Source organism: Scomber japonicus, chromosome 14 (assembly GCF_027409825.1).
Source record: "Scomber japonicus isolate fScoJap1 chromosome 14, fScoJap1.pri, whole genome shotgun sequence".
NCBI lineage: Eukaryota > Metazoa > Chordata > Actinopteri > Scombriformes > Scombridae > Scomber > Scomber japonicus.
This window is the reverse complement of record NC_070591.1, coordinates 20,908,348-20,930,274: the sequence shown is the minus strand read 5'-3', so window position 1 is coordinate 20,930,274 and position 21,927 is coordinate 20,908,348. Positions and strand designations below refer to the sequence as shown.

The window sequence follows — 21,927 nt, the reverse complement described above, 5'->3', positions numbered from 1 at the left end:
TATTAATGGTCGAGAAATCTATAACTAATGCTCCATAGATGATCCGTATAAGCCATTTTAAAAGAACAAATGTAAGAAGAGTGTTAAGAAATAGAATGCAAATATTTTCGTATTCCAGTGCAGTTGAGAAATATTTAATTGTGAAATCCAAATGTAATTAAAAGCTCTTATTTCCTGTAATGACATGTACATGCTGGAAAACAATACACGTGCCACTTTGTTTTAAAAAAAAAGATTGGTTTATTAATATTGTTTGTACATAGCAAACACTGTAAGAGCAGCAGAGGATCAGAAGTTGTGTTTGTGTGTCAGTGTCTGTGTCTGTTGTGTGGATGTTTCGTGTTCAGCAGCAGGGAGGGAGAGCAGGCCCCGTTTCTCCTCTGAGTTGGCTACGCTCCAGTCACATGAACAGTTCTTCACCAGCGACTAGACTTGAACATTGCTCCAACTTGACATTTACTCCTTAGCAAAGGCAAAGAAAAATACATTAAAAAACTCCTTCCTAGTGCCCGTGCTTGCCAAATGACAAGAGATAAATTAATTTGAATATTTGGATGGTGTTCATTTCATAAAAAGATAAACCATCTTCTCCTTCCATTCAGTGAGGCTTACTACACCTTTTTCAGCCTCAAAGGATGACTGAAAAAAGATTCCTCCCTCCTCTACTCAACTGCCCCCTTAGGTAAACAGTTTAAAAGTGCCATAGATTATGCCCCCCGCCCCCCCCCCCATTTGTTAAAAAAAAAAAAAGTATTCCTCAATGCCTTTTTAGAGGTCTCTTCACCAGTGAGAACAAATATGGCAATAATTACTTTAACTTTACAATATTGTTTATACAAGAATTAAAGCCAATCCTATTCTTACAGTATTTACAGTCTCCACCCCACCCCTCCTCCCCCCAGTCCATGGGTACAATACAGACATGACCCTTTACTCCATAGGTCCAGTTGTCCGCTGAAATGATAATGTATTAGTTCCTCAGTTTAACTCCATGTGCCTTCAGCCGAAACTTCCACTTCTCTGCGTCCACAGTTCTTTTTTCTTTTGCCAACAGCATGTACAGTAGTGCTTTAATTTGTAAACGTAAAAGCCCCAGCGAGGTTCCATTCACTCTTCATCCGTGCAAACCTAAAAACAGACAAGAGACAGCAGCTGCAATGGGAACTTGTTGCAGGATCATTGTACCCATCAGTTTATACTCAACATGATTTTTTTTTTTTAAAGTAGGTGCTTTGCTTTCACTCAAAAGTTTGAAGCTCAATTTAGGCCATGGCAATAAACTAGAGTTTTAGTGATTTCTAATTGGTTTTAGTTAGAAATGCTTTAAAAAGGCACAGTGTGTAGGATTCAGTGGGATCTAACAGTGTGGTACAATATAGTGTGGCATGGTTTCCCCCCTCTCCCAAGCATGCATAAGAACCTATGGTGGCTGCAAAACTTGTGTGAAAAACGTGAATGACCCTCTCTAGAGGCAGTGCTTGGTTTCTCCATTCTGGGCTTCTTTAGAAACATAGTGGTGCAACATGGTGGGCTCTTTGGAAGAAGACCCATTCCCTATGTAGATATGAAGGGCTCATCCTATGGTAATGAAAACACAATTCTTAATTTTCAGGTGATTACTTGGTCCACAATCCGTCTGTCTGTTCCGCTAGATGCCACTAAGCCCTAAATGCTGCATCTTTAAAATACCTATGATAGTAATGCCTCACCTTAACAAACGTGTGGTCTAGCAGCATGCTAGCAGTCCAGCGACGTTTGGGTTCGCTCTCCAGACAGTGGCCGAGGAAGTCCTTCCCCTCTGTGCTCAGCTTCTCCGGGATGGGGGGTTTATGGCCCATGCCCACTTTGTACATGATCTGAAAGTTGTGCTCATACTCATGCCAGGGCCTCTGCAGATCGAGATAAGGTAAGTGCATAATGTTACTTCCTTGTGGTTTTTTCCCCCCCCTTCACATTCTTCCGTTTTTGGTGCAGTGTATTTCCGTGGTAAGAAGGCAGAAATAAACTGAGCATGTGGGCACTAATTTGCATTTAACAAGCTTAACAAGTTTAACAAGCTTTCAGTTTCGCAACCATTGCACAGCTATTTTTAATAACCCAAATAATCACTTCCATCATGAAGACTGAATGTGACAGCCACATCTCATCTACAATGAGTCTATTGTTTTCATTAAATACAGCCAGAATAAAAAAAAAGACAATAATGTAAGTATTTCAGTATGACCCCCCTTTTCTGTAACTGGAAACTTAACAAAAAAAAAAAAAGAAACGTCTTACCTTTCCAGTCACCATCTCAATTAGGACGCAGCCCAAACTCCAGATGTCTGCAGCTCGTCCATGACCTTCACCCTTTGCTCTTGTGATGACTTCAGGTGCCATGTATGCTGATTAAGAAAACAAATTGAGAAGTCATTAAACATTGATACAATATTAATATGACACAGTGCAGTATGCATGCAGGATTGAGAGATAAATGCATAATCATCTGATGTATTGTATTGATGCAGTGTGAAACATGGAGATGCATTAAAAAAAAGATTTTTACATCCAGTACACTCAATGCAGAAAAAGAAGATAATATAAACATTCTTTTTTATAGACAGGATGTCCAAAACTTGCATCACATATTCATCACCATGACTACACTATACACACAACAAAACATGTGGGTGGATATCTAATAGAAACAGGGGCAACAATAAAAAAACAGGCCACAGTGACCCCTGATGGTAGTATGCTGACACAACATATTTCTTACCTGCTGTTCCAAGTGTGCTGTTCACCTCCCCTGGCATGGTGTGAGTGTTGTTCCTCAACTTTACTGAACAGCCAAAGTCCCCCAGTTTAATCAGGCCTGACGAAGTCAGAAATATGTTGGCTCCTGATATGAAGAGAGGGGAGATGGAAGCTTTAGACACACTTTTAAATAAAATGCAAGAGAGAAAGATATGGAAAAAAAAGAGTATTTGACTCTGACCCTTGATATCACGGTGGACAATGCCGTGTTCATGGAGGACATTGATGGCTGTAGTGATCTGTTTACTGTAGAGCCTGATAACATGTTCCTGCAGCCCCAGTCTGGACACCTCCTCCAGCGTGCCCTCGTCACAGTACTCCATGAAGATGTACATCTCCTCCTACAGGAGACCGCATGGAGATGAATTCAAAACTGCTTCACATGCACCATCATCAACTGAAGAATCACGTGTGATGTCTGAACTGACATAAATATATGCCTCTTACCCGATGGAGCTCAACTCCGAAGTAACGCACCAAGTTTGGGTGCTTAATGCCTTCAAATATTTTCAGCTCATCTGCAGTCTCCTTGATTGTTTTGTGATCATTCGGCTGGAATCGGATCTGGTAAAAAAAAGAAAAGAAGTGAGAAATGAAATTCTATCTACAGCACTTGTGATTATTTTGTATTATTTAACTATTAAATAGGTCTTATAGGAGTACGTACCTCCTTCATGGCCATTAGTTCTCCTGTGTCTACATTGATGCAGGTGTACACTTTTCCATACTGGCCCTCTCCTGTTACCATAAACATGAGCAAAACATCACTACCTCAAAGTGCATTAAATACATCATAACAAAAGCAGTAGCTAGCCTTACCTATCTTGTTGCCCCTCTGCCACTTGAAGGTCACCTTCCTGAGCCCAACGTGCATGACGTTGTCATAGGACTTGGGTGTATGACACACTTGACCAATGATGTTGCGCTGCTTCATCATAGCGTAACGTTTGTCCTCAAACTTGCGAATGGAGCGACGGACGGCCTCCATGGGACTCTGCCGTGCTGCTGTGTCTAAGATGGGAGAAAGGAAAGGACTTCATATACTATATACTAGTTACTAAAAGTCAAACATGGTCCCTTCTTGTATGTTGCAGTCTATATCCAACATGCCACATTATTCACCAATCTCACCCTTGGATTGGCTGATGAAGGTGCGGAGCTCCCAGCTTCTGCGTGCAGCGCTGTTCGGGTCTCCCTTAGGATAGGAGGGTTCTGTGGAGAGAAGTCGCAAGAAATTCAGCCAGTCTGGTGGATTAACATGCACAATGTGGACGACACTATACAGATCACTAACTGTACCTTCTCTGTCCTCTGTGGGGCTGGAATGGCGGCTCAGAGATTTGAAATGCAACTCTGCTGCAACCGATGACAGACGGTCATTCTCATGAAAACTGGATCCCCTGCAGGGATGCAGTGAAAATTAATACAAAGCAGTGGTTCAATAAAAACCCTGATAAATCAGATAATAATAGACAAAATAAGAATTAATACAAAATAAAATCCCGGTATGATCTCTAAAATACTATTTTAGGTATTGTAAGACTTAATATAAATTTTAGTGAGTGTCAGGTGAAGTGCTGAATGCTAGAAAATTAAACAGTGCAGAGCATCTCCTTGTAAAAGCTAGCCCATAAACATGTCCCATAAAATGGGACGAAGATAATTTCAAGCAAAAGGAGCTTTTGGGAAAATGACCCAGACCTGCACTTCAAGTATTAACAAGATTAAATAAATACTGTAAATGACATAAATAATGCACTTATATACTGTAAAGGAAGCATTAGAGTTTCCAAATAATAAACAAAAGTGACTAAACAATCTGACAAGACATAGATTCACCTCATTCCCAGAATGCCTTTTGAAACCCATTAACAGTTCAGCATACATCAGAGCCATGCTGCTTAAACACACTTGAAAGGTTAAATCTCTAGAGTGCATATACTGATTCATAAGCACACACAAATAAGCCAGAAATCTAATGGCAGTGAATCACCAGCATCAAAGCAAGACTGTTGTTAATAGCACTAAAAGCAGAATATCATAGCCCACTCTTTCATTGAGGTAGTAGTGTGCGTGTGTGTTTTCTTTTCTTTTTTCACACCACACACAATCAGTCTCTTCCCTTGACCAGTAAGATGACTTGTGTAAGGCCATTCTTCTGATTTGGTGACATTTTGTGGAGCTTGTAAAAGGCACATTCAAACCTTTAAGACTGAAATTAGTGCTTATAAAATCCATTTCCGAGTTTTTTTCATTAGATTTTGATAAGAAAATATTTTCTACGTAAATGCCATGCATTTTATTTAGATGCCTATTCTAGCACTTCATTTAAGCTGAAGCAAGTCTAGAGTGAGGAAAACAATCTGAACAGCCAAGCTGTAAATGCAGCATTGATGCATTCAAATCGGATTCTTGAAGTGCAGCATATAATTAATAAAATGTCTGTTTCTGTGGTTCAATAATCCAAATTGTATGACTGAGATAAAAAAAAAAACAACAAAAAAACAAAGAACTCAATACAAGCACAAAAGAAGCCATCTAGATTTTACTTCTGTGATGTCTGGAAAGCCTGGAAATGCTCAATTTACAAACAGACTTTCTGCATACAGCAGTTAATCCAATATCTTTCTTTATTCAAGTTTATAACATATATTTTGATTTAATAAGAAGACTAAAAGCAGGAACTTAGTACACCAAACTTTTAAATCAAAAAATGTCATAAAAAATGAATTCTGTAAGAGAAACTTGTGTAATATGAAATATGGTCATGTGTAAGAATGCTTTCATAAGCGCCATGTTTTATTCTTTCCACCTTTAGAAACTCTTTGTTAAAGCTTTACATTGGCAAGACATCACAGAATTGATAGGAGGGTAAAATAGTTTTTGGCTCTGTGCTTGTATTTATAGCCAAAAAAAGGATTTAGTGAATCCTCTTGGATACAGAACAATGTGGTAGGGCCTAGAATAACATTTTTCAAATCTTAAAGTGAAGCATTTCCTCTCTATAAGCTTTCAAAAGTAGCACTGGCTTTTGTTTTCATATCTGGGCCTTTGTTTTGCCAACATTGTCTACCAGGTGACTTGGGGGCATGGCTACCTGACATCATTGGGGGTGCTGCCAGGTGCTTTGGTGTGGCTGTGTTCCCCTGGGCCCTGTGGGACAGGCCGAGGGCCATTGGGGAACAGCTGGTTCCGGAGGTCGCAGGGGAGACTTCGAGAGCTGTGTGGTAAAAAAACAAACTGAGGAGCTCCGCCTTGGGAAGACTGTTGGCTTGAGATGGATTTGTACATATGTTCGTGTGTGTGACTGGATGGCTGGTTGAGGGACAAACGCACGTACTCACTCACTCAGACACCACACAGACAAAGAGAATGAAAGGAGTACTGACTCTTATAAGCACACACAAACACACAGAAGCTCACAACACACACAGAAACTATACAGGAGCCAACACCATCAGTAAGAAGCAAAGATACTGAGGCACCAAAAGCCATGCAGGACAAGGAGTAAAACACAGTAGGCATAAAGACTATTGTAAAAACTTCAGCAGACATGCAATCACTAACCTGAAACCTTCCGCATTAGGGATGAAAAGATTGGGGTTTGGAGGGTCACTATGGCAGCGAGGAACTTTGACAGGACGAGGGCTATTTCTGGGAGCTGGAAAGAAAAACACAAATTTGGTCAAGGAACCTTAAAAAGGAAATATTTTGAACAGGCTATGTATTGATCCACTGATTTGGCCTCTCTCAGAGGAAGGCTATATCAGTGTAGAATAACTACTAAACTACAAAAAAGAGGATTCTAGACCCTCAAAATCATTATGCAAATAACTGCCCACAAAGTCTCTTTAAAAATGAATTATAAAATACTCCTATATGTACTTTTGAATGTAGCTGTGGAAGAAAGTTGATCTCGTTTCAAAATATACATTGAAGAGAGATATTCATTTGTCTCTAGGGGTGCCAAAGTGCTTTACAACCACGTATATTTGGTGCCAGGTGATTATGTAACTATGCGGAAGCAGGTTTTTTTTGTTTTAACTCATCCAACCGCAAAACAGATGAGTTAATTCATCACCGGTTTTCTTTCTTTCTATAACACCACTTTACAAATACTACATTTGTGGCTGCATGAAATGGAAGGGACATACCTGCGTCTGATATTCTGCAGCTGGCCTGTCTGGTTTTAATAATCGTTTCCTGTTTTACCCCTAATCAAATTTATTTTACAGTTATTTAACCAGGAGATGTTTGCTGAACAAACACGCTCTTTTCAGCCCACTTCACAGTCATAGTTACACACTTCACACACATTCACAGCACAACCATAGTTTTCTACTGGTAGGCACTGAGCAGCAAGATATCAGGTCAGGAGTCTGGTGGGTGGTGAGAGGACTACAACTTACAATACACATACTCCTGTGCTATTCTACAGAAAGCTAATTGTTATTTAATTTTCTTTGTGCTTGCTTTGTATAACAGCCATATAACTGGGGCTATAAACTTGCAACATAATGTAAACACTGATCCAAATCCTGAACTCCAGATATGGAAGTCACCAGCAGCAACTTACGGATGTACAGGCCGGTGACTGGGCTGTGAGGTTTTCCAATCACATGTCCAATGCATTCATTCATCAATGCTTGTAAATTCTGCAGGGGGGAAAAAGTCAATTCAGAGTCAGTAGATAATACATAAATCCATTATATTCAAAGCATGCTTATTGTGTAGTGTGTCGACAATGACAAAGGGATCAAAAGAGGTTATTTTTTTACCAGGAAGTCATCCTCTGGTAATGCTGATATAAAGGCAGGTTCAATAGCCTGAAGAAAATCAAAACCCTGAGTTGCCCACCTGTGAATAAAAACACAGCAGTCAATCAGTGTGTCCACTATTCATTTCCTCCTTTCCCTCTGTACTATTTCTAATATAGCAGGGTGTGAGAATAAGGACAGAAAAAAGAACATGATACTGAGCACAGCAGAGAAGGAAAGGAAAGAAATAGGCACTGGGGGAGATGTAACACTTCTTAGGTCAAGATGTAGCAGTCAAAGTTTTCATCACAGTTGAGGTAATGAAAAACTACTACAAATATATGAAATGATGATTTGGAGATGACATTTAAGGTTTTTTAAGAAGCATGTCAGTTGATTTTGTTGTACAGAGCACTCATATAATGGTTGTAATTTGGAGCAGATTTAAGTATCCTCATCCTTTGCAACACATTCTTCTCCACAGTATATATTCCACAGTAAAAACAGGAGAGACAGTGGCAAAAATTTAAATAATACAAGGATGACAACTGACTCACTGATGAATGTGACTAATGTTGTTTGCATGTATGTCAAATATTTTTTTTTTAAGTATCCAGTGTATCTTTAAAATGTTAATGCTAAAGTACTGTTCCATTAAATAACCTGAGGACCTCACTTGGCAACACAGTGTTGCCATAGTAGCTTGTTACAGCACAAAGCAAAAGCTGTTGACAAACAGAGCTAAATAATGTATTTCAGTAAAGGTTTTTGCTTTTAGACAGATCATAAATATATCTGGTTTGACTGTTAATAACAATTTTGAAAGGTTAGGGTAAAATAAGGACTGTGTCACACAAACATAACCCACATTATTTACTTTTAGCTTTTATCATACTAAGTTTGTTTAAGGTTAAGGGAAACATTGGTTCTTGGCTATTATTTCGATAAGATTAACAGCAGTAGTAGGACGACTTATTTGTAAGAGAGGTAAATACCCCAAAACTGTCTGCAACATCCTTTCACCAAAAGCATCCCTGAGCAACTCACTTAAACCTTTAAATGTTCCCTTGTGATGCCACACTAGCTGACAGACCATGTGCCCCAACCAGAGGACAACAAAAAAAAAAAAAAGAGTAAGTGAAGGATGACTTAAAATGTACTGTATGTGTGCTGAATTAACAGTAAATGATGGTTTACCTGGGCTTGGTGCCCCTGCCACTCTCACACTTGGTTAGGACATAGGTCATCCATTTGCGGGCGAAAGCTATGTAGCGTTCCCCGATCCTCTGCCTGAACTCCCCTGACATCAGTCGCACCACCTCCTTGTGGTACTGAGAATAACAAAAATGCAAATGAAGGAAAATTTAGTATTTCAGTCTCATCTCCCGCCCACATCAGATGCTTTCACAATGAACTCAGTCTTCCTGCACCTGCATTGGCCTTTTACTAAATATATCTCATATATTCCCTTATTTTAAAGTATCAACAAGAGCTTTAATGTGTATCTGCTGTTTTACTGAAATGTTTGGTACATGCTGCTTGAGCTGCTCTCACTCTGATGCAGGAAAATTTATTTATGCATCTGAGAGGTATTTGCAAGCCTTGAAGTCTAGAAACCTACAACTCTAATTGGACTGTTTCTGATAAGCAGCGGTCATTAAATTACATGAATGCATGTATTATAACCTCCGGATCTTTCAAATTTCAACAATACCTGTAATATGGATTTGGAAAATATTTACATTATTGCCTAGTAAAACTGGTCAAGCATGTATTACTGTAACATACACTAATGTAGTTTGGTTGTGACAGCTCTGTGAACCCCGTAGGTTTGTACCTCAAAGGCAAAGTTGTAGCCCTGTATCATTGCCTCTCTGTAGTACTGCTGCAGGGTGGCTGACTCGGACTCCTCCACCTCTGCCTCAAACTCTGTGGTGAACATGTACTCCACTCGGTCAATGGCAGTGCTGATCTTAATGCATAGCTGGAGTGCCTCATCCTGTGTGAGGAGAGAGAAGGGTGAGAAAGGGAAGTGACATAAGATTGTGCAGGTGAAAGAAGAAGAGAAAATGACTATTTCTAAATAAAAGGTTGTGGTGATGTAATGAAACTTCAACTTCAAACCAACCAAAACAAAACTGCAAATTGATACCAATCATGTGAGAAATTGCATGTGGCAGTGGGTTAATGCAACAGGTGTGAAAGTTTTGTGATTTCCCTTTTGAGATTTACTTCTCAAATCTTTTTAACCCTAACCCTTTTTTGAGGTAATATAAATAGAACAGAAATTCTTGGTAACTGATAGCAGATGCAGAGAAAAACAGATTTGAAAGTAGGACACTATGCAATGTCCAACAACACAAAATAAATAGGTGGTTTAAAAGGTCACAAACCAATAGCGTGACAATATGCAAGTACCTTGAGCTCTTCCAAAGCACTTGCGATGAGAGGCTGACTTGATGTTTGCTCCCGGCTAAGAGTGAGCGCATCCTCCATGGACTGCTGAAAGGCTTTCCGCTGGGCCACCAGGTGAGCTGACTGCATCACTATCAAGAGCATGTTCTCCACCTGAAAGCACAGTGGATCAGTGGGAGGTTTGAAAACATCACTCACGCACATACACACTCAAAGCCTAAATTTAAAAATGTTACATACCTTCATGGCCGTCAGTGTGTCAACAGTTTCCATTTGTGGAACCAGTTTGAGCAGCTCTCCATCCCACTGAGCCCAGTCAGAATCAGTGGTGGAATCCCCAGCTCTGTGCTTACTCATTAGTAGGTAGGCCTCATCCTCTGCAATTTCATCTGGCTCTTTGGAGCAGTCTTTTCCCGCTGCAGCATTGAGAAGCTGCAGGATGACAGGCCGCTGATCCATCAACCCACAGGGGACAAAAACTTGCAGCTCCTCCAAGCCTAGAATCTGAACCTGGATACAAAAGGAAGTGGTTAAGAGGGTTTGAAAAGATCAGACATATAAAAACAGAAAAAAGCTAAATTCCCTGAAACACACCTTGACATAGTTTCTCTTCTTCAGTGCCTCCAGGAGACAAGGCACTCCATTAGTGATACTGAAAACTGCAGCAACCTCTAAGTCCTGCAGAGACAGAAGCAAGCACAGTGTGTGTCAGGACACACAGTCCCAGTTCTTTATTGAGCAGAAAATACAGGGTCACAGATAAACTGCAGTGCTGTCACAGCTTTCTTGCTCAAGGGAATAAAAATTCTCCTGCAGTCTCTCACCTTGCGAAGCATTTTGGCAAAGCCGAGAGCCTTGGACGCTCGTTCCCTGGCCTCGTGGAACAGCTCTTTAAGTGACCTACTAGTCTCAATAACTGACCGCCTGAGATAATCAAAAGTTTTAAAGTTAAAAACATTAATGATGACACATAAAATATCAACAAAAACACAGATATAATAACCATGTCATTCCCCTTACCTGATCTCATCTGAGGCTGTGCTGTCATCTGCACTTTCCCAGAATTCATTGCCACTCTTTTGCAGTCCAGCATCAAGGAACTCTCCAGTGGATTTGAGCAGCATCCCAGCAATGTCACTGCAAAAAGAAAGAACAATCTTCAATTTCATGTACATAATTAATAAGCCTTACTTAAACTTACTTAAAGGTGCAGTGTGTAGAATTTGGTAGCATCTAGCAGAGCAGACTTGACAGAAATAGACTATAATGTTCAATAATCCTCGAAAATAAGAGTTAATTTGCTTTTGTTACATTACAATGAGCCCTTTATGACAGCTTGGTGTGCAAAACGTGATGTGACTTAAGGAATGGAATATGTTAAGACTATTTTGTCATTTTTGCCTTCATTGGACAGTGGGCAGCAAAAAGGCAGACAGGAAGCAAGGGGAGAGAGAGATGGTTATAAATTGCAACAAAGGTCTCTGGCTGGATGATGCAGCATGCGGCATGCAGCATGCGCAGTAACCATTTGGCTACTAGGGCTTTTAAATTGATATATGCAGGATAGACATCAGGGCTACTGACCAGAAAAGCTTCCCTGACTGAGCCTCCCCTCCACGGATGTAAGGTGTGATGACCTTGGTGAAGTGCCACTCCTCCTCTAACAGGTTTTTTAAGCTGTGAGAGGCCTGAGGCAGCTGCTGCAACATCTGGATCCAACTATGCATGTAGTCAAAGTAAACCTACAAGAACAGTGACAAATATTTTATGGTATTTAATACACAACTTACCACTTCTCTACAATTATTATATACTAATGGTAAAAAAAATGGTAATTTAAACTATTTTAACTTAAGGGAGTAACAGTGAGGAGGAAGGAATGGGAGTCTTACCACAAGCATCTTGTGAAGATCTTCCTCGAACTCATCAATATTGGCATTTGTCTGCAAGCCCTGAGCATCAGTCACCACACCACGAAGCATGAATTGATAGTACTGCTTCATCAGGAGACCACCTTTAAGAACCTCCTTACACTCACGCACCAACTGCAGAGCACAAACAACATAAACATTAGCACTTCCATATGGACTACCTGTGATGTAAACCGTCATCAAATATAGTTCAGGGCAAAAAAATGGTAAACAGCATCATCATATGAGGTGAGAGCTTTTCTTTAAATTCAATTCCAAGAGGAACTTTTAGGGTTAGGGTTTTTAAGGTAAGGCTTGCCTGTTTGATACTGAGGAGTGAAGGCTCTCCAGCAGGCCTCTGTTCAAGTCGCAACTTAAGGCATTCGTGAATAACGTTGAGAAGGACTCTGCAAAGCACGAGGAATGCTGGTCTGAAGGATGGGAGGTCCATGTCCAGCAAATCCTCCCAGGACACCTGGTCTGCTCCAAGCTCTGGGTGAGCCGAACCACTGCAGGACCCGTGACGCGACAGCTCTGGCAGGTAATCACTGTACAGCATGGGGTCTGGGAAGTCTGCAAACTGCAGCTGGAAGATAAGCCCAGTGAAGTTAAGTTAGTATGTCTCATCCAGTATTAGTACAAACTGTTTAAACAGAGTTAACGCTTAGCTTTAAAGTGAATTCAAATTTGTTTTGCTGTTACAATTATAAATGTAACTTAAAAACATGTCTTCATTGAATGATCAATTGCAGCTTACATATATCTGCGAGACAGGCATCAGTCTTGCCCCAGAGGGATACAAATGTTCTGTAAAGATTCATTTATTTGGCATTGCCTAACACTGTGAACATTACTAAAACTTTGACCAAGCCCAGAATTGTGCAAATGCAGACTGCTGTTACTACTTACTCTTGCTACAAAATCCCTGTTGTATAGTTCCTACTTGTGTCTCCTCCTCATTCTTTACTCCACAGCCTCTGAACATAATCACCTTCAACAAATCAGCAATTCAACAAGTGTTCACATTCCTCGTTGTACATTTCAAGGAGGGCAGTTCTGAACCTCTCTTTATCAAAGCTCACCATTCCCACTACCTAAACGAGCTGATTATCCATTGCAATAAACTCAATGATCCTCTCCTTTTTACTGTTTTTTCTTGTTTTCACTGGATCTTTATTGCCTCAGACTTCTTGAAAGCAATTATCTGTGAGAGCTCCTCAAATTGCTATTTCCTTGCGTGACTCATTTATTTACTTACATTTGCACGGCAAACATTACAAATAGCTGTTTAGCTGCTTTTTCTCTCTACTTCACAGCCATTCCAGACTGCAGTCACATTGCAATGGTTTTGATAGATATTGCAATTATGATGGGACACAATTTCAGAACAAATGATTTTTCATTTTTGCACCATACGTTTTAATCATATCATCAACTATAAAGATGATGATATGATCTTGATGTCTCTTACATATGGAGAATACAATTTGTTGGTCAGGGCATCTCTGTAGCACCACAATACTTCATTTATAATGGTACTTTGTCACACATTTGCATTTAGCAAAGAATTGTAGCTTTGTTAGCCACATGATTAGTATTTCAATTAATCGTTCAACTCTGTAGAAATGACATCAATCTAGCAGTGCACTGTATTACTGTCACAACTAGGAGGTGACAAGAGGGCAGTCGTCAATAATTACATCTATAAACAGTTGCTGACATATATTAATTTACCAGAATTGATTTGTTTCTGAGCTGGTAAATGTGCTTGTAGTTATAACAGTAATGTTGACATATAGTCTTGACTCTGGTGATAGAAAAGTTTGTTAGTTTACCCTGTGTGTGTGTGTATGCGTGAGTCAGAGACAGTACAAGAGTGTTGAGAAGGAGCAGTCGAATTATGTACTTCTACATGGTCAAAGGTCAACAACTCTCAAAATACTTTTTATCTTGTAAGAGCCACAGAGCATCTTTGTTATATATAAACAAAGATTTATGAGCTTTACTGCACATAGGTGTAATAACATTATGTTCCTTTTAGTTAAGTTATATGTGATATTATTTAAAATGAAGTATGGTAATCATTAAATGTGCAGTTAAAGAGATAAATGTCTAACCTCCTGTGCAGGAGTCTGGCAGAGCAGCGCTGCCCTGGACCTCTGAAGAGAGCGGTCCATCAGTTTGTGCAGTCTTAGGATCAGTTTACGCAGTCCCATTTGCTTCAGAGCTTTATCCACAAATGGTCTGTAGATAGCTGTGGGGCAGAATACGCTGCTTCCCCCGGATGCTTCTATACTTGCTATAGCAGTTGGGAGAAATTCGTCCTCTGACGACAATCGGGAAAATTTGGGTGTCAGGGAGGGAGACAACTCTCCCTCTGCTACACGTCCCATTCCCCCCTCCTCCTCCTCCTCCTCAGCATCCCTGTCCTCTCCATCGCTTTCAGCAGTGAAAGTGGCTGTTGAGTCATTCTCCTCATCCTCCTCATTCTCCTCTTCGTCATTACCACGGGAGCAGCGAGGTGAAGGGATCTCAAACACGGGCCACCCGATACGGGATAGATCATGCAGGCCCAGCACAGTGGCCATAACCCGCAACTTCTGGTTAAGGTCCTGGGTAATATTGAGCCACAGACAGAGCGCCTGCACCCTGCCCTGGAAGTCTCGTGCAGCGTACTTGTCATAGTCCTTTTGCAGGGCCTGCAAAGATGGATACAAAGCTTCCACAGACTCCAGCAACTCCATAACCCGCTTGACCTGCTCAAATGCCAGCCGCTGCCGCTGAAGGTGATCCCTGCAGTCAGCACCAGAGCCCAGAGGCTCTGCTGCATTCATCGCAGTCGTGGGGCAGGCGCTAAAGCCCCAGGGATCTACTCCACAGTGGTTGGTCTCTGCTACAGCAGGCTCACTCTCCTCACCACAGAGTAGAGCTGGGACAGTCTGATAGTCCCCCTGGATTGTTTGGGACCCTGAACACAGGCTATCGTAGTTGACCTTAAAGTGCAGCACCTCACTGATGATGTCAGGGATGGCCTGGCGGGCAGTGAAAAGAAAAAGATCTTGGTCACTGGTGGAACGTCGTGCATGCCACGCCTGCAGCTCCAACCAAATGACCTCATTGTTGTGACCCATGAAGGGCATGTTCTCCAGGCCTCTCTGCTCCTTCTCCTTCCTCTTGGAGGACATAGACGTGAGTTTGAGCAGCAGCCGGAGCGTCTCAAAGAACTTGAGGCGGTCGGCAGGACAGTCTGTCCTGGAGGTCTGACGGTGGGTCCGGACAATATGAGGCATAGACACAGGAAGTTTGCAACTGCTGCAGCCCAAGCTTAAGTAATGCTTCCTGGGATCCATGTTGAGGGCACCAAAAGGGCTCGACTTTGACAGTGGATCCAGCATGAACGAGCCTTCAAAGGTCTTTTTGTGGTCTCTTTCTGTGGAACGCAAGGTGGCCCTCTGCTTCTTGCCGTGCTTGTAGCTGTGCTCTTCAGGCGTGTCTGTGGGCTTTGGACTTTCTTTCAGGACAGACGTGCTGAGGTCAGCTAAAAAACACACATAGATTTCAGTCAGTGTAATGCAGGTGAAACACATTGACAATTTTTTTTTTTTTTTTTTTAAACGATATATTTTTCTTGCTCTACTAACGTACTCTTGTTTGGTGAACGACCACAACTCCTTGCCTGGCTGTTTCTCTGATGTTTGCCAGACATACGTTTCATCTGACGGGGGGTGTAAGGAGGTGTTGTGCTGTACAGAGCCTCCTCTTCCTCACTGGGAGAGTCCCAGGATTCATCCATCTCAGAGTTCTGTTGGGATGCATCTTTCGCTGGGTTGGCCTGCCTATCAACAACAACACAAAAACAAACAGGAAAAACAATTAACATGGGCTACCTTTGTTTCTTAACAATAAGCACTGAATGTCTGGATGGGATGTTAAAAGCAAGGAAATGCTTCAGCATTATGAAACTACTTTAATCACATCACAAGGAAACCAGAGAAATGTATGTACAAGGTCGAACAGTACTTGGTTGTGTGTACACATAACAGAGTGGGCAGCAAATCTCCTTTAACGCAACAGCAAACAGGTTGCCAAACTGCAACTAGACTGCATGTCTGATGCTAACTACAGCAGACTGATGAGTAGTCTGTCCTTTTGAAGTTGACTGTCTCCCAAGTGAAGTGTACAGCAGCAATGCTGTGTGTTTGACCACAGCCATCCAGACGCAGGATAATAAGCTGTGGATTGGCTACTGGCACCCTCTCTTGGTCTAGGTAAACATAATGGCTTAACCAGAAGAAGGAGAGAAGTAACCATCATTATCTGTCTGCTAAGTCATACATACTGAGATTAACTCACCCAAAGTGTTCGGAACTTGTTAGACTGCTAATGCAACAGTATGTCACTTAAATGTAATTAAGGCATGATATTAAGATTTGGATATCAAGGAAGCTTAACAACATACTGTGAGTGAATTTCACTGAAGGTAAAGGACGCAGGGGAATATGATGCAGCTTGTTCTGCAGAGAGCAAATGCTGTAATCACTAGAAACACTTCCTTCTGGGAAAAAAGGAAGAGGGGGGGGGGGGGGGAAAGGCAGAGTGCAAACGGCGCGCCTCTCCAGATTACAACGCCGGAGCTTTGTTCACTAATGCCTTTCTGAGGGTTTTTTTAATAGGATTAGAGAGAAAGGTTAGGGGGTCTGACCCTGCCAACAAAAACAAAAAGAGAAAGAAGAGGAGAGGAGAGGGCATGAAAATGGGCGTCATTCTATATGCTGGTCACCATGTGTCCCTCCATCGATCATCTGACTGAAAGGCATTCCCCAACACGCGCCTGTTAGCATCTGTGTGGATGGAGTTGAAAGGGGCAAGGCTGTATCACGTTAATCTGGAAATCACTTGCTTAAGCTTTTGAAGGAGCCACATAGAGAGAGAGACAGAGAGTGAGAGAGAGGGTGAAGACTTCTATTGCCCATCTGCCCCACTGAAGAATCTGTCTGTATACCCCCGACACACAGAGTCCCCTGGGAGCTGCTGTGGAACTACAAGGAAAGGAGACAGACACCTGCTGCAAATCCTCTGAATTTAAATACAAAGCGATTCCAGATGCAATCAAGACTTCATGAACTTAACATACTGCAAAAAACATTGTCAACTAGCACAAGTACCGTAACCACGATGGTCTCAAAATCACTGAAGAACTCTTGCATGAAAGAACACTGGTGCCTTTATGAGTTTATTGTATGGGAAATTGTTAAGGGGCTTGTTCTGCAGGAGCAGGACACGACAGCGATCTTTTCAGTATGCAGGCACAAGAAGGCACAGTAAGCAATCTTGTGTGTGACAATAAGGCATTTATCACAGCATCAACAGACATGCCACTGTGCATTTGTACTGCAAAAAAAAACAAAAAACTACACAGGTATCAGGAAATTGCATAAAGAAAGCAGATAAAGTTCAAATGTCAAAGCCAGTGCAGTAATCTATTTCCTTCATTAATGCAACTAAGTATTTTCAAACAATTATGCCATCAACCTCACAAGTATGATCAGAATGTGCGTACATTTGTAAACATTCCAGAGCATGCACGGCTGCATGGTGGCTGAGGACAGAAATAGTACGTGCATGAGAGAGGGAACGAGACCAAGTTTTAAAAAGACACTTCTCTACGCAGAAGAGCATGACTAAATCACTCAGGAATGACAGCGGAACCAATGACGCCATCACTGCCGGTTGTTTGTTTGGTTGCTAGGAGACACTCGAAGCACAGATTGTGCTGCAGTAAAGGCCGTACAAATTCCTCCTCTGAATTCTTTTGCTTTTATCCTAAAAACCTCCTTGCAGACCGCACAGAGAAAGTTAGTGGTCTGTATGCCCTGCAGTTAACCATAGTGGCACTGCGGTCTTCAAGCTGGCTGCCACTAGTGAATTATCACTGCAGATGGTGTCTGGCCGCTCTCAATGGCTCATCTGATGGCTCATTGGGGCTCCAATAAAGGCCTGTGGAATGCTAGAGCCCCTAGGCAGAAACACTGAGTGCATAATAAACAGCACAAAAATCGAGAGTCTTTTCTGTATGGTGACTGAAGCAGTGATACCAAGAGCTGCCAGAGTCAGGGGGGCCTGACCTTTGACACCCAACTATCCACACTATTGTACCAGGAAGGGGCACTCTATTGTATAGTTGTGACACGTGGCCCGTGAGGCCCACAGCTGAATAGCACACAGCTGGTTAGTGAGCACGCTTGCTCACAATGCCCTAACTAAAGGGGTTTTTTTTTTAGAGAGAGAGGAAAAGGAGGAGAAGTTGGCCCAGGTTTTGTAAGAACACACTCTCCACTAATTAGGTCATGCTGGCATAACTGATGCACGGTAGGCTACAGCCAGATTTTGATTAACCCCCATTGCAAAAAAGGATGTGTCTCCTGGCTACTAATTTCAACTGGTAAGGCAGTGAGAACATAAAACCTAATTGTACACATGTGAAAGCTCATGCATCCAACAGAATGCATCTCTGATCAGCTGCCGATCCCTGGTAAACATGCAGAGCTGATGTAGCCACCAAAATTTGTACCATAAGCTGACAGAGTTCAAAATCAACAAAACACAAAGTACTTGACCCCACCCTCGCTGGTACAGTATGACACTTGCCAGGAATGGACCTCCCAGACTCTATTACATGCAAATGTACAAAGCACACTGTAGATGCACAACAGGAATTTTTCTTTTGTAAGATGTGAAACTGTATGCAAATAGCCACTTTGTGCATTTAAATGTCTGCTGTGCTTTCTGTTTGACCTTATGAATTACTTAACACCAGGGAACATCCTCAGTCTAAGAAAAGACATAGACCTTACTGTACCAGCGGCAGCTCATGTCATTAACCACAACAAATCACATGATCTAAATGCATCTAAATGTAGACACTCCTTGCAGACTGTGGGCCAGAAGTAAACGGTGTAAATTACATGTTTTTTCACCTTATGTCAATTGCACCATAAATGCAGTGCAGGCAGCTGTCTGCTCCACCTTTGCAATATAATATGAAACTGTAGAAAGTGAGAAAAAAACACTTCATTAGCCTCCAATTGCATTTCAGTTTCTTTTGTGCACATCATAAATGTAACATTAAATGGCAGAACATGTTATTCTGCAGTGCTTACCCATACTTAATTTCCCTCTCTACCACCCATTATCTTACGCCTGTGGCATTTTAGCAGCATCGACTGCCAGTTTTAGTCGTTTCAAAGATCCTATTGTTGAAAAGGAAACGGCAGATGAGAGTGACAGAATGTGAGAGCTGCATTAATTTCTCTAAAGCAGGTGTGGACAGAGACAGGATGGACTTAGGAAAAATTAGAGGACAATCCATCTATATTCCACAGCCTGCACTCTTGGCAAATGCAGTCATTAATGACTTCTAGCCATGCGCGTCTCCAGGGCTCCAGGCAGCTATCCACTGTGCACAGTACACCACATCCTGAAATCTCTGGAATGCTTGTGAGCCACAATGTCTTCAGACTGGCTTTGAGAACAAGACATTATTGACAAAGGACCTCTGTGCCTACAATGATAGCGATAGCCTTCAATTGCCACACAAGCGTCTAACTCATCTTTCTCAAAAAGAAAAGTCAGTGTGAACTAACCTCACAATAGTATGGAGAGAAACACTCAGAGAGGTGAAAAGGCAAATATGTCTGTAAATGACAACATATGTTTTGCAAGGTGTGTGGCCTGTCATTCCAGTCTGAAACTCAAGTTTAATTACAGAGATATGCAATCTTAACACATGCAACTCAGGCTGCGTCACCCTTATTGTGTTATTGTGTACAAAAGAATTTCAAATGTCATTACCACACAAATTACAAGTCCAACAAATTCTTCCTTAGAGCCAAATATGGGCTCACTGTAAGTATACTCTTTGCCAAAAGTAGGCACAGATTTGAGATCTTCAAAACATGCTTTACCTTCCACCTCTTAACACTGTGCACACACTTAACAGACATGAACAATTAGTGTCTTGTATTCATGTCAACTTGAGACACAGACACGCCTCCAATAACAACAAACAAGAGCAGCAACAGACTCCTAAGTCATGCATTTTTTTCTTCATGCAACAAAGCCGGGCAGCAACGACATTAACAGGGCCAGTATTGCACAATCATGCGAGCTGTTTGTGTCCACTTCGGACTGAGTGGCCACAATGGTGCAACAGAAAAACAACTGGCTGGTACTCAATTGTGACTGAAATAGTCACACATCAAGTAAAAACCAGGATTTTTTTTTTTTTTGCAGAGCCAACACGATAAATGCAAACCCACACTCGCTCCTCTGCAGACAAACAACTGCATGTGAGGAGGAGGAGGGAGGACAGGAGGAAGACATAACAGCAGATTCCTGAGGGTCTGTCGCCGGCGGTCAGGGGCAAATTTTGATTAGGAGATGCGCACTTAAAAACAATAACATCTCCTTAGTGTCTGTCTGTCTGTCTGTACGCACTCCCCCTGAACGAAATGCAGGCATTGTAACCTTGTTGCATTGGGAGCACGTATCATTCGTGCAGTTACAGCCAAGTTAAAGACATACACGGGAAGAAAGACTAATAAAAATATGAATAACGTTTTACATTACATTATTACAAAAAAACAAAAAACATCAACAACAGCGCCAAGTATACCTGGAGGATTAACAATAAACAGTGGAGTAGCACGCTAGCTAAATCCAGTGAAGTTTGTGCCTGTGTTAGGATGAAATGCATTGGTCTGGCAGTCAAATCGTCCCCAAAAAACACACACATTCACGTCCGGTTTACGAGCCCAAAATGCAAAACTATCTCCAGCTCGGTCAGACGCTGTTAGTAAACTTGCGGGTGAACAATAAACTAGACAAGCTAACAGTACATTATGAGCTAGCTTGCTCTCTGACATGTTGCTCGTAATGTTACCTTCTCATGTGGCGAGCATTGTTTTTGTCTCTCTTCCAAGTGAGCGGAAATCAGACGAGAAGCAAATATATACGAAGAAAACACACTAGAAAATGTTGCTCCAAAAAAGTTTGCAACTCCCCACTGTTGCAAATGCAGTAACTGCACGCGTACCACTATTTGGCAGGAAGTCGCTTTCTACGGGATGCGCAAGCGCCCCCATAGAGCCGACTGCGGTGTCACGTACAGCTCTCTATTTGGCAAGTGCGAGGTCCTGATGGTGTAGTGTCTGTTCAACAAATTCGCATACCTGCTGGGCTTGTTACGATCCGGAGGCTCCATAGCAAAGCAGTGGCTTCTTCTTCCTAGCCGTGCATGGACTAAACCATGTCTAAGCAATATCAGATAGACTTTGCACCGTTAAATGCTTGCAAAAAAATGCGGATATTAGTCTCTTTGAAGCACTTTCTATCCGCCGGCACAGTTGTCTCTCGCCTGTGCATATGCCGTCGCCATCTTTCCAAACGTTCATTGAGGAGGAGTGCCACTGTGAGGCTATTGCATTACTACGGCAACTCGGATAGGTCATCGGTCATAGTTTTTGCAGGGCTCCACAGCGTTTGTTTTCATCCAGTCACAAAAGCAATCAAAGTGAATCAGTTATCATATGTTCACCACGTGGCCGCAGTGATGTATTATAATACTGTAAATCACATGCTGTGTGGTGCAGTGGAACATTTAAAGTCACCTCCACTCAAACCTATTCTGAAAAAGTTTTGTTGAATATTTGAGCTACACTGTGGAGAATGATGCATGTGCAGAGTTTGAACCTAAAGGGCTGTTTTTATATTCATCTGTTGCAAATAGAAATTGTGTCTGTGCTCATTGAAAATCCAAACTTAATATTCAGACATGTAGAAATGTATTCCAGGAACATTGCACACATGTATATAATTTCAGGAACTTCTGCATATTGCACATTCATATATTGCAGATTTATTTGTTGATTGTATATAGTATTTTATTTCATTTCATTTATTTATTTTGTCACTTTCACCCTTATATGCTACTTTTTTCCACACTATACTGCTTGTGTCAATTTGAATTTCTCCCAAGGGGGATCAATAAA

At 41.6% G+C, this 21,927-nt stretch overlaps 1 protein-coding gene across 3 annotated transcripts; it reads right to left on the bottom strand.

Annotated features, from left to right (window-relative positions):
• Positions 1 to 226: 226 nt before the first annotated feature.
• On the bottom strand, positions 227 to 21,304 carry map3k4 (mitogen-activated protein kinase kinase kinase 4). Of its 3 annotated transcripts, XM_053332942.1 has the most exons (27): positions 21,109 to 21,304; positions 15,524 to 15,714; positions 13,996 to 15,416; positions 12,198 to 12,464; positions 11,861 to 12,013; positions 11,553 to 11,710; positions 10,989 to 11,105; positions 10,793 to 10,892; positions 10,563 to 10,646; positions 10,209 to 10,478; positions 9,972 to 10,121; positions 9,391 to 9,552; positions 8,751 to 8,884; positions 7,575 to 7,653; positions 7,373 to 7,451; positions 6,364 to 6,457; positions 5,894 to 6,016; positions 4,096 to 4,196; positions 3,928 to 4,008; positions 3,616 to 3,807; positions 3,464 to 3,534; positions 3,244 to 3,360; positions 2,978 to 3,137; positions 2,759 to 2,881; positions 2,278 to 2,384; positions 1,710 to 1,889; positions 227 to 1,128 (listed from the first exon to the last, which is right to left on the bottom strand). In XM_053332942.1, exons 1-27 carry the CDS (start codon positions 21,138 to 21,140, stop codon positions 1,108 to 1,110), a joined length of 4,767 nt encoding a protein of 1,588 aa, XP_053188917.1. In that variant the 5' UTR covers positions 21,141 to 21,304; the 3' UTR covers positions 227 to 1,107. The 3 variants fall into 3 exon arrangements, with proteins under 3 accessions (XP_053188917.1, XP_053188915.1, XP_053188916.1); XM_053332940.1 differs by lacking the exon at positions 5,894 to 6,016; XM_053332941.1 differs by lacking the exons at positions 5,894 to 6,016; positions 21,109 to 21,304 and adding an exon at positions 20,820 to 20,956.
• Between the last annotated feature and the right edge of the window lie 623 nt (positions 21,305 to 21,927).